The following is a 15873-nucleotide window of genomic DNA, read 5'->3' as shown; positions in this document are numbered from 1 at the left end:
TGTAAATGGGGTAGGATGGGGATCAGGATGAATTTTCCCCTTTATGAATATTCAGTTGACCAAGCACCATTTATTTTTTTATTTTTTTATTTTTTATTTATTTATTTGATAGAGACAGCGAGAGAGGGAACACAAGCAGGGGGAGTGGGAGAGGGAGAAGCAGGCTTCCCGCTGAGCAGGGAGCCCGATGCGGGACTCGATCCCAGGACCCTGGGACCATGACCTGAGCCGAAGGCAGACGCTTAACGACTGAGCCACCCAGGCGCCCCGACCAAGCACCATTTATTGAAAGGAAAAAAATAAGCTTTCCTGTCAGCACATGCACTTCAGTGTCATGTTTTATAGAAAACAAGTGACAGTATAGATAACAATCTATATCAGGATAACATTCTGTTCTGTTGCCTTATTTGTCTATCCTTGTGCCATGATCACAGTCTTAATGAATATAGTTTCATAATCAGTTTTGTTTTGTGGTTATATAAATCCTGAAATAATATTATTCTTCAGAATTTTCTTGGCTATTCTTTTTTTTCTAATTTATTTTTTATTTTTACTTTATTTCATTTATTTTTTATTATGTTCAGTTAGTCTTGGCTATTCTTAGCCTGATTATATCTGTGTAATTTTAGAATCAGTTGTCAATGTTCACACACACACACAAAGCACTTGCTGGATTTCCAATGGCATAGCATTGAGTTTATACAGCAACTTGGGGATAATTGATATTTTCCAATTGGAATTGAGTTTTGCAATCCACAAACATGGCTATCCTTTATACATATAATATTTATAATATTGTGTATTTCTGTAGAGGGCTTGCACATTTTCATTGGATTTTTTCTTAGATATTTGATGTTTAATGGCAATATATACAGTTGAGTATTTTTTAAATTTAATTTTCAGCTGCTAGTGTCATAATACAATCCAATTGATTTTGGTAAATTGGTCTTGTATCAGACATCTTGCAAAAATTCACCTTGTCTAATATTTGTAGAATGTTTGATACTTTCTTGGAAACAAAATCAGGACATGTATAAATAATGATATTTGATATATTTTCTTGCCTTTTTTACTGATTAAAGAGTAGTCCAATGTTGCATAGAATTGGCAGTGGCCATCCATCTCTCAATTTTTAAAAAAAATTTTTTTATTGTTATGTTAATCCCCATACATTACATCATTAGTTTTAGATATAGTGTTCCATGATTCATTGTTTGTGCATAACACCCAGTGCTCCATGCAGAACGTGCCCTCCTCAATATCCATCACCAGGCTAACCCATCCTCCCACCTCCCTCCCCTCTAGAACCCTCAGTTTGTTTTTCAGAGTCCATCGTCTCTCATGGTTCGTCTACCCCTCCGATTTCCCCCCCTTCATTCTTCCCCTCCCGCTACATTCTTCTTCTTTTTTTTTTTCCTTTCTTAACATATATTGCATTATTTGTTTCAGAGGTACAGATCTGACCATCTCTCAATTTTAAGGGGAAAACATTTAAGGATAAGTTTTGCTGTATTTTGTATACTCTATGACATCAAGGAAGTTCTCATTATCCCTAGTTTACTAAATGTCTTTTGGTAATGAGCACTGACTTTCATTAAACACTTTTAATGTACCCAAGGAGATGATTATATTGTGTTTTTCTAAACTCTATTCATGTGGTAATTGACTTTTTAATTTTAACCTAACTTTTCATTTTGAAAGTAAACCCCAATTGGGGCACCTGGGTGGCTCAGTTGACTAAGCATCTGCCTTCCACTCAGGTCCTAGGATCAAGCCCCGCAGTGGGCTCCCTGCTCAGCGGGGAGCCTGCTTCTCCCTCTCCCTCTGCCGCTCCCCGTGCTTGTGCTCTCTCTCTCTCAAATAGATAAATTTAAAAAAATTTTTTAAAAAAGAAGGTAAACCCCACTTGTTTTGTGATTTATTATTCTCTATATACGTCACTGGATTTGATTTGCAAATGTTTTGCTTTCCATTTCTACACCTACCATTTGTGAAAGACCCTGACCTATAGTGTACCTTTCTTTAATGTACTTGTAAACTTTTCTTATCAGGGAGTTGCTGAACTCATTAACTAAAAGGGGAGTGTTCCCACTTTTTACGCTCTGGGAGAGTTTGTGTAAGATTAGCATTCTTTCTTTCTTAAAAGTCTAGTAGAATTAATCCATGAACTTATACTGAATTTTTAAAAAATTATGCCAGTGCTGTAATTAATTATATATCTCTTCTATTTCTAGCTTGCACTCTTTAGGTATCTATGAGCCGGTGAAACAGATCTCCGGAGAAACAAATCAGTAGGAATTGAATATCTAAAGTTGAATCTCTCTGAGAATTCCTGTTAAGAATGGCTTTAGATCTCAGAATCTCATTTCAGGGAGAACCATCTAGGAATGATCCTGGGTCAGAAAACCTAGAGCATAAACCCAGTCAAGGACCAGCCATTCAGGAGGAAGAGGAGATCTATGAGTTCCCGAGCACTCAGCTCAGTTTATTACAAAACAGTAATAACTCATGTGCAAGGCAGGAACTGCAAAATCTCTATAAGTTATTTTACTCATGGCTGCAGCCAGAAAAACACAGCAAGGATGAAATTATTTCTCGTTTGGTCCTGGAACAGTTTATGATCAATGGCCACTGCAGTGACAGGTCCATGTTGAAAGAGAAATGGAATGCAAGTGGCAGAAACCTGGAGAAATTCATGGAAGATCTGACTGACGACGGCATGAAGCCACCTGGATTAGTGAGTAGAGGGTCTTAACTCCTGGGGTGAGGGTCAGAGGTGTGTAAGGATTAAGTACAGCCTGTTGGAATTGCCTGGAAGTAGAGAAAGAAGGGTTATTGTAGACCCACTTATTAGTTCTCACCAAAGAGACTCTTTACCATGCTAAGTAAGCAAAATGAAAGCAGATGTTTTATAGGCATCTATTCAGTAGGACATATAAGAGCCAACATATTAAGTGATTTTCGCCAGTGCGATGGTAGGAGGGCTCACTAAGAAATTGACAATAGAGCAGAAACCTCAAGAATGGGGAAAAATGCCTTCACACAACCTCATTCTTCCCTCAGAACACCCTAGTATTAGTCTTTTCTCGTTGAAAGTGACACACTAATTAGAAATTACCATGAATTTTTAAGGCCAGCAGGGATAAGGGCAGAATAGTGGGTGTGACAGCATGTAGTAGAGGGATCTTGGGAAAGCCTCATGAGAGCAGGTCTTCCACAAAGGCTTCTGTCACTCAACAGATCCATATACAATAGTGATCAGGCTTTGTTTACAGGTCCACGTCCACATGCAGGGGCAGGAAGCCCTCTTTTCTGAGAATATGCCCTTAAGAGAAGTCATTGTTCACTTCATGAAACAGTTGCCAGCAAGGACCCCAACAGAAGAGAACATGGGGACACCCTCCTGGACTCCCCAAGAAACTTCCCTGGAAATAGGACAAGGTGAGTGGGGTAAGCCAAGGTACTAGCGGGATGTTGTGTGTGGACTCCTTCTTGGGTACAACTTCACTGAGTCACTTTATCCCCACACAGGAGATAAAGATAAAAAAAATGGAGACAACATTTATCACATGAATGACAGTATTACTAGTCAAGGCAATGAAATACCTTCCCTGCTCATTATCCAGGAAGAGGACTGTCCTAGGCTTGAAGAGGACAGTGTTTCTTTGAAGAATCTGCTCAGCTCTGGAAGAGCAGGTCTAGGCACATCCAGGTCCAAGGAAGGGTCCCTGAAGGGATCCTCATATCAAGATGTCCTTATAGAGGGGGGACCAGGGTTTCTCTCTCAGTCAATCCAGGTCATCCCTGAGCCTGTTCCTACCCACCAGAGAACTGAGGGGAACTCCACATGTGGGGGACACCAAGGAGGATGCCATGAAGCCCACAACTCATACAGATGTGAAAAGTGTCCCAGGATCTTTAGGTATTTCTCTCAGCTAAAAGCCCATCAGAGAAGACACAATAACGAGAGGACATTTACTTGTGCTGAGTGTAACAAAGGCTTCTTCCAAGCATCAGACCTACACGTGCATCAGAAGATTCATGCAGAAGAGAAGCCTTTCACGTGCAGCACGTGTGAAAAATCCTTCAGCCACAAAACCAACCTCCTGGCACATGAGAGAATCCACACAGGGGAGAAGCCCTATGAATGTTCCCTCTGCCATAGAAGCTACCGCCAGTCGTCCACCTACCACCGCCACCTGAGGACTCACCAGAAAAGTGCCTTCAGAGGTGTTCCTTCCACACCAGAAGCTTCCTCGGGTGCAGCCCCAATGGAATGATACATGAATATCAATGCAAATATGTATATTTCCGTAGTACTTCCCTATTTAGAACATATAATTTCCTGATTATATTTTCCATTTATTGTCTTCGCTAAAATATAAGTTTAAGGAGAAATTTCTTAGTTTGTTCACTAGAGTATCTCAGGTACTGATATTTGGTTGACAAATTTCAAATAACCAATAAATAATCTGCTCAATAAATGGATGAATGTGTAATGTTGGTGTTTATTCTTTAAAATCCAGGAATGTCCAACTCCAGGACACAAACACCAGCTTCCAGTGGTCAAGTGATGCTTTCCCTCCTGCTCCCCTGTCCTCTGTCCACACACTTTATCTTTACTGGGCCACATGCACCTAAAAAGGTGGAGAGCAGAGGCAGAAACCCAGAAATAGGCCTTAGCCTATAAAAGGGAACCTTTATATTTAAATGATATATTTCTGTAATTCGCTGGAAATATTAATAGCTAAACTAGACCTGATATGATTGGTGACTGAAAGTTTCAGAATGCTATTTTATTGACAAATAAATACCAAAAACGGGCAAATGCTTTCCATTCATTTCTTCCAGAGATGGCAGGTATTGGGGGATGAGGAGCTTATTTGCAGAACTAGTTTGAAAGGGCAGTTTGGAGGAAATGAAAATATTCTGTGCACGGCAGAGGCAAAAAGCACTTATGCTGGTTACTTGGAATACATTTGTGAGCTAGTTTCCACTAGGAAATTAGGGCTCACTTACACTGAGAAACTAGAAGGTACCATGTGGAAATGGCTTGAATCATGGAAGGGGGTATTCTGTGGGGTAAATTGTGACATTTCTCTCACTGCATCCATAATACAGAGGATTATGGGGCTGCAGATAATGCTCCACTGTATGGAGAAGCCCATTTATCTGTCCCCTTTCCTGAGCTGTCTCCAGGTGTTTGCTATTGTGAATATCCTTGCACATACCTCTTGGTACAAAGGAAAGCTTTTGTTTGGAAAGATCTCTGTGAGGTGAGTTGTGAAATAATAGAAAACATATGTTGGTCTCTGTCCCTAGTTCCAGGCACAGAGCTGCTAAAACCCTTGTAATTTCTTAAGTGATGAGAGCACTAGAAACATCTTTTGTTCTAATACTTGGTCTTTGACCCTGGTTCCTGATACAGAACCCCTAAGTCATTTGGAATTTTCTGGGTGATAGGAATGTCTTTCATTTCAGTGAGACAACTCCTGGATCGCTTCAGGATGGGGACTGGTCACCAGAAAGACCAAATCATGAGTAGAAGCTTGAAACTTTCAGCCCCATCCTCCACGAGGTGGAGAGGAGATAGAGATCGAGTTAATGATCAGTCATACCACACAGAGTTTAGAGAACTTGGTGAACACCCACATTCCAGGCTGTCCATGGGGACAGAAGCTCCTGCGCTGGGGACCCTTCCAGACCTCACCATAGCCTGGCAACACAAATGCACAAATACAGAGACTCCTGAGACAGGGATGTCATAGGGACACCCAAACAACACACAGAACTGCACAGTCCCCAAGGACCAAGTGTGATGAGGGGGATGGGTGTTGGGTGCACACCTTGGTACAGCCTGGAGGCTCACACAGGTTTGAAGACCGGCACGTGGTGGGGGAAACCAGCTGGAACCGAGAAGTCTTTACACAGAAATACTTGCCCCCAGGGCCGAGAAGCCTTGGTCTGGTTAGGAGAGGAAGGTGGGAGGTTTATGGGCTTTACAGGAGGGATGGGAAATTTCTAGCAGGTTAGTAGCCATTGTTTGAACAATTTGCAATTTACTAACAATGGTGAGGAAGAGCTGTAAGCACTAAGGTCTCCTGCAAGAGCTGCGGGCAGGGATATGTGAGGGTCTCAGTGGCTACTCTCAGTCCTTCAGGGCCTCACACCATAATAGTGATGGTGATAACTGGGTGACAGCTCAGTATGGGGGCACAGAGTGGAGGGGTCACCCAGAAGCCATATTTAGGCTTCCTCCCTCCTTGGGGAGGAATTATTGGCAATGGTGGTAAGGGGGCAGGATGGTGTATGGTGACACTGATGATGTGGAGAGCCTCACGTGGAGATGTCGGGTGGGGTTACTTGGTCCCAGGCTCCATGGACAGTCTGGCAGGTGAGGTGTCTGGGCGTCCTGGTCCGAGTCCTGGGCAATTTCCGCTGGAGAAGAACAGAAGGGAACAAGGTGAGTAGGTCCAGCACGGTGTAGCCTAACCATTCCCAGCTCAGCTGCATAACAGCTGTGCAGCCTTGTGGAAGTCCCTTGCCCTCTCTGAGAGATAGACCTCTCCTTTGAAAAGTGGAATAACAGTCCCTCCACACAGTATGGTTTTCGGGCTGTTAAATGAGATAATCCTCAAGAGAGCCTATCAGCACTAGGTTCCCCTGAAAATATGAGTGGGGGGCCCTCAGCAAAGTGGAAGGGGGCATGTGACTTCAGAGTGCCCCAGAGGGGCTGATAAGGGCCCGTGGCCAGAGGCAACTCCAGCGAGGGGCCTTCTGTGAACCCCAGAAACGTGGTGGGGGTTTCCTAAGACCCTGGCCTAGTGGGGGTTCTGGAGGCAAGCACCCAGGACACCTCCTGCTGGCTGTTATCATTTTTCTTGCAGAGCAAAGCACCAGCCAAAGAGCAATCTCAGACCTGTTCAAACTAGTATGAGACGTGATGGATGCCAAATTTGACCTTTCACCAACTTTCCCCCTCATTACAATGCTAAAAATCACTCCCAGAGGTGGAGACTTAACACGCAAATGAAACAGAATGTATGAAGAAGCATGTTCTGTGAACTGCGCCTGTGCTCCCAAATCCCTGTATTTCCCCACCCCACATGCTTACACATCACTCCTTTCCCACCTCAGGTTCTCTAAAACTTTCCCTGGCTATTGTTCCGGGAGCCAGTCTGACACCTTTTTTGTGGCTGTATCTCCCTTCAGCTGCAGCTGGTGCCCCAATAAAGCCTTGACTGCCATTAAATTGTGGGTCCAGCCTCATTTCTACTGTCGTTGGGTCCAAGGACCCAAGTCTGGTAACATCATTATGAATGATGATGATGAATGATGAATGAATCAAACTATTTGATGATGAATAATGAATGAATCAAATAAACTATTAATTTCCACACCACATCTACTGATTTCTCTGTCTTTATTTCAATTCATTCTATGTTTCATTTCTAACTTAGTCCTACACTTTCCCTTCCCCTTTTATTTTGCTTCACTGTTCCAGTCTATTATATATTTCATTCCACTCATGATTTCTTAAATGTCTCATTTCAATCCTAAATGGGTTTATAAAATATTAAACAAAATCATTTGTGTACACATTTAAGGTTTTTGATCTGTTAAATAACAAAATTCAACTGAGTAAGTTTTAAAGATCTTACTGGCTTTATTCAACAATTCATGAATCAGACAGCATCCCATCAAGTAAATAGAAAGGAGCTCCAAAGAGCTGTACAAAATGGAAAACTTTTATAGGCAGAAGGTGTGGGACAAGGAAGTTACTAGCAGATAGATAGATTTTGGATACTAGCCCTTCATCTGATAAGATATTTGCAAATATCTACTCCCATTCTGTCAGTTGTCTTTTGGTTTTGTCAACTATTTCCTTTGCCTGCAAAAGCTTTTTATCTTGACCAAGTCCCAATACTTCATTTTTGCCTTTGTTTCCCTTGCCTTTGGAGACGTGTCTAGCAAGAAGTTGCTGCGGCCGAGGTCACAGAGGTGCCTCTAGGCAAATCCTCTAGGATTTTGATGGATTCCTGTCTCACATTTAGGTGTTTCATCCATTTTGAGTCTATTTTTGGGGTATGGTGTGAGGAAATGGTCCAGTTTCATTCTTCTGCATGTGGCTGTCCAATTTTCCCAACACCGTTTGTTGAGGAGACTGTCTTTTTTCCATTGGATGTTCTTTCCTGCTTTGTCGAAGATTAGTTGACCCTAGAGTTGAGGGTCCATTTCTGGGTTCTCTGTTCTGTTCCATTGATCTGTCTGTCTGTTTTTGTGCCAGTACCAGACTGTCTTAATGATTACAGCTTTGTAATAGAGCTTGAAGTCCAGAATTGTGATGCCACCCACTTTGGTTTTCTTTTTCAACATTCCTTTGGCTATCTGTGATCTTTTCTGGTTCCATATGAATTTTAGGATGATTTGTTCCATCTCTGTGGAAAAAGCTGATGGTGTTTTGATAGGATTGCACTGAAATGTATAGATCGCTCTAGGTAGCATAGACATTTTAGCAATATTTGTTCTTCCAATCCATGAGCATGGAACGTTTTTCCATTTCTTTGTGTCTTCCTCAGTTTCCTTCATGAGTGTTCTATAGTTTTCTGAGTACAGATCCTTTGCTTCTTTGGTTAGATTCATTCCTAGGTATCTTACGGTTTGGGGTGCAATTGTAAATGGGATCGACTCCTTAATTTCTCTTTCTTCTGTCTCATTGTTAGTGTATGGAAATGCAACTGATTTCTGTGCATTGATTTTATAGCCTGCCACTTTGCTGGGTTCCTGTATGAGTTCTAGCAAATTTGGGGCTGGAGTCTTTTGGGTTTTCCACATAGAGTATCGTGTCATCTGCAAAGAGTGAGAGTTTGACTTCTTCTTTGCCTATTTGGATGCCTTTTATTTCTTTTTGTTGTCTGATTGCTGAGGCTAGGACTTCTAGTACTATGTTGAACAGCAGTGGTGAGAGTGGATATCTCTGCCGTGTTCCTGACCTTAGGAACCTCGGGAAAAACCGAGAGCTTTTCCCCATTGAGAATGATATTCGCTGTGGGCTTTTCGTATATGGCTTTTATGATATTGAGGTATGTTTCCTCTATCCCTACACTGTGAAGAGTTTTAATCAAGAAAGGGTGCTTGCTGTACTTTGTCAAATGCTTTTTCTGCATCTATTGAGAGGACCATATGGTTCTTGTCCTTTCTTTTATTAATATAGTGTATCACATTGATTGATTTGCAGATGTTGAACCACCCTTGCAGCCCAGGAATAAATCCCACTTGGTCGTGGTGAATAACCCTTTTAATGTACTGTTGAATCCTATTGGCTATTATTTTGGTGAGAATTTTTGCATCCATGTTCATCAGGGATATTGGTCTGTAATTCTCCTTTTTTGGTGGAGTCTTTGTCTAGTTTAGGGATCAAGGTAATGCCCTCTTGTTTCTTTTTTTAACAGTTCCCTCTGACACACTTACCCACTTCTCCCTCCAACCTCCCAACCCAAGAGAATGAACACTTCTAAATTAGTGAAGATCCACTGGACACATTTCCCCCTTAGTTACAAACATTCAGTAAAATATCCATTGACTCGCCTTTACCTAACCTGTTTGTTGAATTAATTCACTGGCTCCATTTGTTTTAAAAAAACTTACTAGTCAATATGCATGGTATGTAGAAGGATATGTGGGATATGTTCTGCCATATTTGCAATTCTGTTCCTATGGTTATTTATCAAAAGAGAGAGTCTCTTTCTTTATTTTGGTTATTTATTATGTATAATATACTGAAAATAACTGAAATATAAGAGCAAGAAACCCCCAGTGCTTTGTTTTAAATATTTCTAAATTTAATATCCTGGAAAAACAGTTCCTTAAAATGTTACTGAGTTTTAAAAGGACAATAACACAAGATTATGTAATTGTAGCATATGCATATTTATGTATTCTGTTCTCTGAATGTTTTCAAACATCTTTAAAATTTCTGGCCACTTTTAGTACTGCAAATTGTAGGTTATAAATGGTGAATTATTGTTTCTTTTTTTAGACGAGAATGTTTATGCACAATTTCTTTCAGAGGAAATTAACCCTTAATAAAATTTCAGTAGGGCAATCCTTTTAGGTCCCCTCCCTCTTTGGGAGCTTTGTACTATTACTCAATAAACTTTGCTTCGCTCCCCCACCCCCCAAAAAACGAATTTCAGTAAATGACTATATGTTGTATTTGAAACATACAATGTTATTGTAAATCTAATTAGTGTTTTGATCATTTCTGAGAAATTTTACATGTGTTCATCATTATTTTTCCTCTAATAATTACCATTCACATACATTGCCTGTCTTACTTGTTCTTTAACCAATGTGATTAGTGACAGCATTGAGATTGGCACAGTCCATTACATACGCACACATAAATTTTTTTACATTTTTATTTTCAATTTTTTTGTTATATTGTGTTATATTCCACCTTTAAGTAAATTTTTACTCTTATGGATTTGAGTATGCCAAGTAAAATTTAAGCCTTCCTAGTCACACTTAATGATGAATTATCCAGTCCAAGATTGTAAAAATCTACTCTACTATATTTAGAGACTTGCCTTTCTTCATGTTTGAACTCTTATTTACTACCTCTAAGATGAGAGCTAAAAATGTTTTTTAAAGATTTATTTATTTGAGGGGCGCCTGGGTGGCTCAGTTATTAAGTGTCTGCCTTCGGCTCTGGTCATGATCCCAGCCTGCTTCTCCCTCTCCCACTCCCCCTGCTTGTGTTCCCACTCTCACTGTGTCTCTCTCTGTCAAATAAATAAATAAAATCTTAAAAAAAATATTTATTTATTTGAGAGAGAGAGAGAGTGTGAATGGGAGGGGCAGGGAGAGAGGGAGAGAGAATCTCAAGCAGACTCTGCACTGAGTATGGAGCCTGACAAGGGGCTCGATCTCACCACCTTGAGCCAAAACCAAGAGTCAGAAACTTTACCAACTGTGCCACCCAGCGCCCCTAAAAATGTTTTTACTTTATATTAAGTTCTAAGATGGGAGCTGAAATTTCCCCTTAATGTTTTCAGTGAAATCTCCAAATATTTTAATACCCTCATTTAAAAAAATCATTTCCCAACTAATTAACAACTTTTATCATATATCAATTCCTAGAAATTATCTGACATCTACTCCTAAACATGGCTTGTTCTTGGGCTCCCTAATAACCTGTGGTTGATAGAGTTTACAATCAGGGGGCAAGTTTTCTTCATTGCACTTAGTTTTATTTTTTGAAATTTTTGTATTTCTGCAATTAGCAGATGACCTTTAGAAATTTTAACATTTTTATTAGAATGTCATTAAATATAATACTTATATTTTCAAATCACATCACTTACCATGAAAGACTGCAGTTTGTTTCTGCTATTATTGAAAATAGACCTGGGTGCCTGGGTGGCTCAGTCGTTAGGCGTCTGCCTTCGGCTCGGGTCATGGTCCCGGGGTCCTGGGATGAGCCCCACGTCGGGCTCCCTGCTCAGTGGGAAGCCTGCTTCTCCCTCTCCCACTCCTCCTGCTTGTGTTCCCTCTCTCGCTGTCTCTCTCTATCAAATAAATAAAATCTAAAAAAAAAAAAAAGAAAATAGACCTAATCTAAGGTCATATTGCCCTGAATTTGCCCCATTTCATCTGATCTTGGAAGCTAAGCAGGGCGCATCCTGTTTTAGGACCATCCTGGTAGGACTTGCATGGGAAACTACCTGGTAATACTGAGTACTGTAAGCTTTTGGGGAAAAGGGTGAAAAGAAGGAAAAGGGGTGGGGAAGAAAAAAAAGAAAAAAAGAAAAATAAAAGACAAAAGAAAAAAGGAGAAAAAATAAAATAAAACTTATCTAATCTAAATAGAGTTTTAAAATTTGTTTCCATATCTTCTCCCTATTTCTTAGTTGTATTGAAATTCTACCTCATGGCCTAATAGATATCTAAAATGAAATATATATATTTTTAAGTCCTGACAGTTCCTCCAAATCTCCTCTACACACAGTCTTAAAATAGCCCATAGAAAATCCATCCTTCTGGCTGTTTGGGACAAAATTTTTTTAAAAAGATTTTATTTATTTATTTGACAGAGAGAGACACAGCGAGAGAGGGAACACAAGCAGGGGGAGTGGGAGAGAGAGAAGCAGGCCTCTTGCCAAGCGGGGAGCCCGATGCGGGACTCGATCCCAGGACCCTGGGATCATGACCTGAGCCAAAGGCAGATGCTTAATGACTGAGCCACCCAGGCACCCCTGGGACAAAATTTTTGAGTCATCCCATCTCCTTTTGTATTGTGACCCAAAGAGGCTGCTCTTTGAGAGTAAGCAGGGAAGGGGAGTAAGGAGAAAGAAACGAATCTCTATCCTTTTGTAGGACCTGGGTTGGATTCTGCTGAGGCGTTGCCACCTCTCATGACCCTCTCTGACCACAAGATCCTGTGGCAACAGTGGCACTGACAGATAAGCACAGAGGAGTGGAGGGTTTCCCAGGCCCTCTTCAACTAGACCTCCACTCCCACCCCCATGTATTTAGTGCTTCAGTATAGAGGAGGGTTTTTCCTGGACACTTCATCTTTTTCCCTCCCTGATGTTGAGTCTGGGGACCTTGGAGGGTCACTCTGAACCTAAAGTACTGGATCCAGGCCAGAGATTATATGGGGAGGTTCCCACTTCAGGAATCCAATGGGATACAGTGTGGAAGTATGAAGCGTAGCTTCTCAGAATCCCATTAACCCTGTGTCATCTGCATGGAGGGAACCGCAGAGAAAAGCAGAGCTGCAGAGACCAGAGACCTCAATGTGCATTCTACCTGGGCCCTTCTCCAGGGCTGTGACCTGAAGCAAGTCTCCTTACTGCCCTTGCTGTCTATTTTCTTAAGTATAGAATGGGAATATTAACAATCTCCCTCCCTGGGTGTCATACTGGAAACTAGGGGAGTTCTCGGGCCCTGAGACCTCAACCACCAGCTGGTGCCAGGTTCTTGATTTCCCCACTAGAAAGAATTCAAGAATGAGTCAGGGTAAAATATAACTGAAAAGCTTTATTGCAACGTGAAAGTACACACTCCAATTGATATTGAGTGCATTTGCGCTCAGGAGGATCTGAGTCTTGCCAGGTGCATATGGGGCTCTGATTCTTTTTTTTTTTTAAAGATTTTTATTTATTTATTCATGAGAGACAGAGAGAGAGAGAGAAGCAGAGGGAGAAGCAGGCTCCCAAGGAGCAGGGAGCCCGATGCGGGACTCGATTCCAGGACCCTGGGATCATGACCTGAGCCGAAGGCAGACGCTTAACCATCTGAGCCACCCAGGCGCCCTGGGGCTCTGATTCTTAAGGGTGGCTATAATTTGGGTGTGGACTATTCAAGTGGGGTTCTGGGAATAGGCATGGATTTCCGAGAACTCTACATATCATTACCCATGCTCTATGCTAGCTACTACGCACAGGCGCAGTCTGATTTCAGGCTAACTGGGTATTTGTGCACTGTGTGCCAAGGGCTGGAGCAACAACTTCGCTTAGTCATAAACAGTTAGATTTGAAATTACACAAAACAAATATATAACAATCTATTTTCCTGTTTAAGGTAATTACTTAATTTTGGAAAGTGAGTCCACTAAATTATTTGGCTATGATAATTGCAGAAATGATGTGTCCTTTTGGATGTAAATGGTCAAGAGGCCCTGTGTTCTCTTGTTGTAGTGCTAATCACTGTCAAGACTTAAGTATTTTATTCATTTGTTGTCCCCATGGCTCCCTCCCTCACTTCATTCTAGACTCACTCCAGTATTCCCTTCTCTTAGAGCCCTTCTGGGGTTGCCCTGTTTAAAGTAGCCCTAAAGTCTAGTGTCTTCCCTCTGTTTTGCTTTTGCTTTTTTTCAGGATCTCTAGGGGTATCTGCCATTCTCTTCATCATTTATTTGGTCCTTTGTGAAGATCTGATTCCATCAGTGAAACTAGAGGTCCTCTTCACATAACTCCACATTATCACTCAACACAGAATTATTTTGAACTAAAGGCAGTTAAGAAGCAGCAAAAACAAGAACAACACTCTACTTTCCGCTTATTTGCCTAAAAGCTGGACAGAAATTTACTAGGACTAAAATTAATCACCAAAGACAAACTTAGACCTTATCAGCCTGGCGACAGCACCATAGGAATTTACATAACACAATTTACTAACTATCCTTTATCTCGCATTAGCTTCCCATGTTTGCCTTCCCACAATATGCCACTCCTAGAGACTCGGGTACTTTTCCCTTGTCTTGCTACTTCTCTAATATTGTACTGTTCCATTGCTGAAGATGATAGAGAAGACTGAATACAAACCCATGCCTTTGAGTTATTCAACCCAGACTCTCTGTCATGTACGTATGAGATATACATGTTAATAAATTTATGTTCTTCTCTTGTTAACGTCTTTTGTTATAAAAGCCTGAGGAGAGAACTTAGGATGGGTAGCGGAAAACATTTTCCTCCCTTATACGTCTACACAGAAAAGTGATGAGGTGTGGACACGATTCCCCTGCACTATGCCTGTGGGCCTCCTAAGAAGGCACCAAGTCCCCAGCCCTCCGCCTTGAAATCTCTACAATTTCCAGCACCCCTCATGGTGCCCAAGACCTCTTCTCCCGCACGTGACACTAAGGACATCCCTTGCAGCAGGCCCCTGCAGTAATTACCCTGAAAACGCTGCTCCGAGGACCGCTGAGTTGCTCCAGTAAAAGCCCGGGAGAGGGGCATTTCCGTGCCTGGGAATGATGTTAGCGCAGGACTTCCCCCATTCTCCTCCAGGTCTTCTCCATGGCATCAGAGGCTCCGAAACGCTGGGTGAGGATCGAGGTGATTGACTCCAGGCCAGGCCAGGGAGCGGCGGGCCCAGGTGCCCCCTCCTCTCCCGCCCTGCTCCATCCACGGACGCCGAAGGCTGGTGAGGTAACAGGTGCAGCACACCGCAGCAGAGCCATTGGTACCTGAAATCTGCTTTGGTGCTTGGTAATGATGTTGAAGCAGGAACAGGGAGGGAGGACTTCATCGTAGGACTCAAGGCTGCCTCTGTCAGTGGGGCAATCAGAGTCTAGGATACTACTTGGTCCTGTTTGAATGTGGCAAGCATTTTCAGGGCAACGTATGCTGAGTAACAGTTAGAGAGGCCGAGGAGATGACTATGATGTAGGACAGGAAGGGGCTGTGGCTGTGGGAGTGCGGTTGTGAGAGGTGTGGCAGAAAGAGTGATGTGCATGTGGACAGGGAGTGTGAACTTATGACCCTGGGCCCTCATAGCCAGCCCATGGACGGTGGCGTCTGGGAGCGGCGATCTGGGGAACCCTAGAAGCATCGCCTGGAAAGAGGGGGTGTTGTGGCCATGCAAGGGAGGTCCAGAGCTTAGGTGTCTGCCCACCTGCCTATTGTTCAGGGGTGACACAGTCATCAATGGGACCAAGATGAGACACTGACACTAATTATTAGCTTCCACTAGGCGTGGACACATCAGTGTCTGAAAGACTCTATGGAATGATGTGTTTATTTGGTTTGTAGCCTTTGGGAGCATCCAAACAATATTCTTAAGTCTCCGGGAGTATGCTGAGCTTCGCTGGGTCTGAAATTTCTCCAAACACTTGGGTGGTCAGCTGCAGAGAGCACTGCGCAAAAATATGATTACATTATGTCAAAGAGGAAGCGAATCCCACAGAATCGGCCTTATCCGTACTGATTCCAACAGGACCGTGGACCTTCCCGGCAGGCGGTCCCTAACTCTGGGACTGTGGGGACTACTCTGCCCAGAATGCCCGGAGTCGAGCGGCAGCGTCGCTGTCCAATGAGAGCCTCAGAAGAGGCTCTTCCGCCTGGGGCCGGACCGCGCAGGCGGGAC

General features: G+C 42.4%; 1 protein-coding gene across 1 annotated transcript; it reads left to right on the top strand.

Moving 5' to 3' along the window:
- Window positions 1–2316: 2316 nt before the first annotated feature.
- Window positions 2317–4490, top strand: ZSCAN4 (zinc finger and SCAN domain containing 4). Its single transcript, XM_032388298.1, has 3 exons — window positions 2317–2737; window positions 3276–3441; window positions 3532–4490. Exons 1-3 carry the CDS (start codon window positions 2342–2344, stop codon window positions 4278–4280), a joined length of 1311 nt encoding a protein of 436 aa, XP_032244189.1. The 5' UTR covers window positions 2317–2341; the 3' UTR covers window positions 4281–4490.
- The last annotated feature ends 11383 nt before the right edge of the window (window positions 4491–15873 follow it).

Source organism: Phoca vitulina, unplaced genomic scaffold (assembly GCF_004348235.1).
Source record: "Phoca vitulina isolate PV1807 unplaced genomic scaffold, GSC_HSeal_1.0 scaffold52, whole genome shotgun sequence".
Taxonomy (NCBI): domain Eukaryota; kingdom Metazoa; phylum Chordata; class Mammalia; order Carnivora; family Phocidae; genus Phoca; species Phoca vitulina.
The sequence above is the reverse complement of the archived record's forward strand: the minus strand, read 5'-3'. Positions and strand labels throughout refer to the sequence as shown.

Coding starts and splice junctions, on each gene's coding strand:
- ZSCAN4 (XM_032388298.1), top strand. CDS start 2,342: ATGGCTTTAGATCTCAGAATCTCATTTCAGGGAGAACCATCTAGGAAT. Junction 2,738..3,275: donor GCATGAAGCCACCTGGATTA/GTGAGTAGAGGG, acceptor CTTTGTTTACAG/GTCCACGTCCACATGCAGGG. Junction 3,442..3,531: donor TTCCCTGGAAATAGGACAAG/GTGAGTGGGGTA, acceptor ATCCCCACACAG/GAGATAAAGATAAAAAAAAT.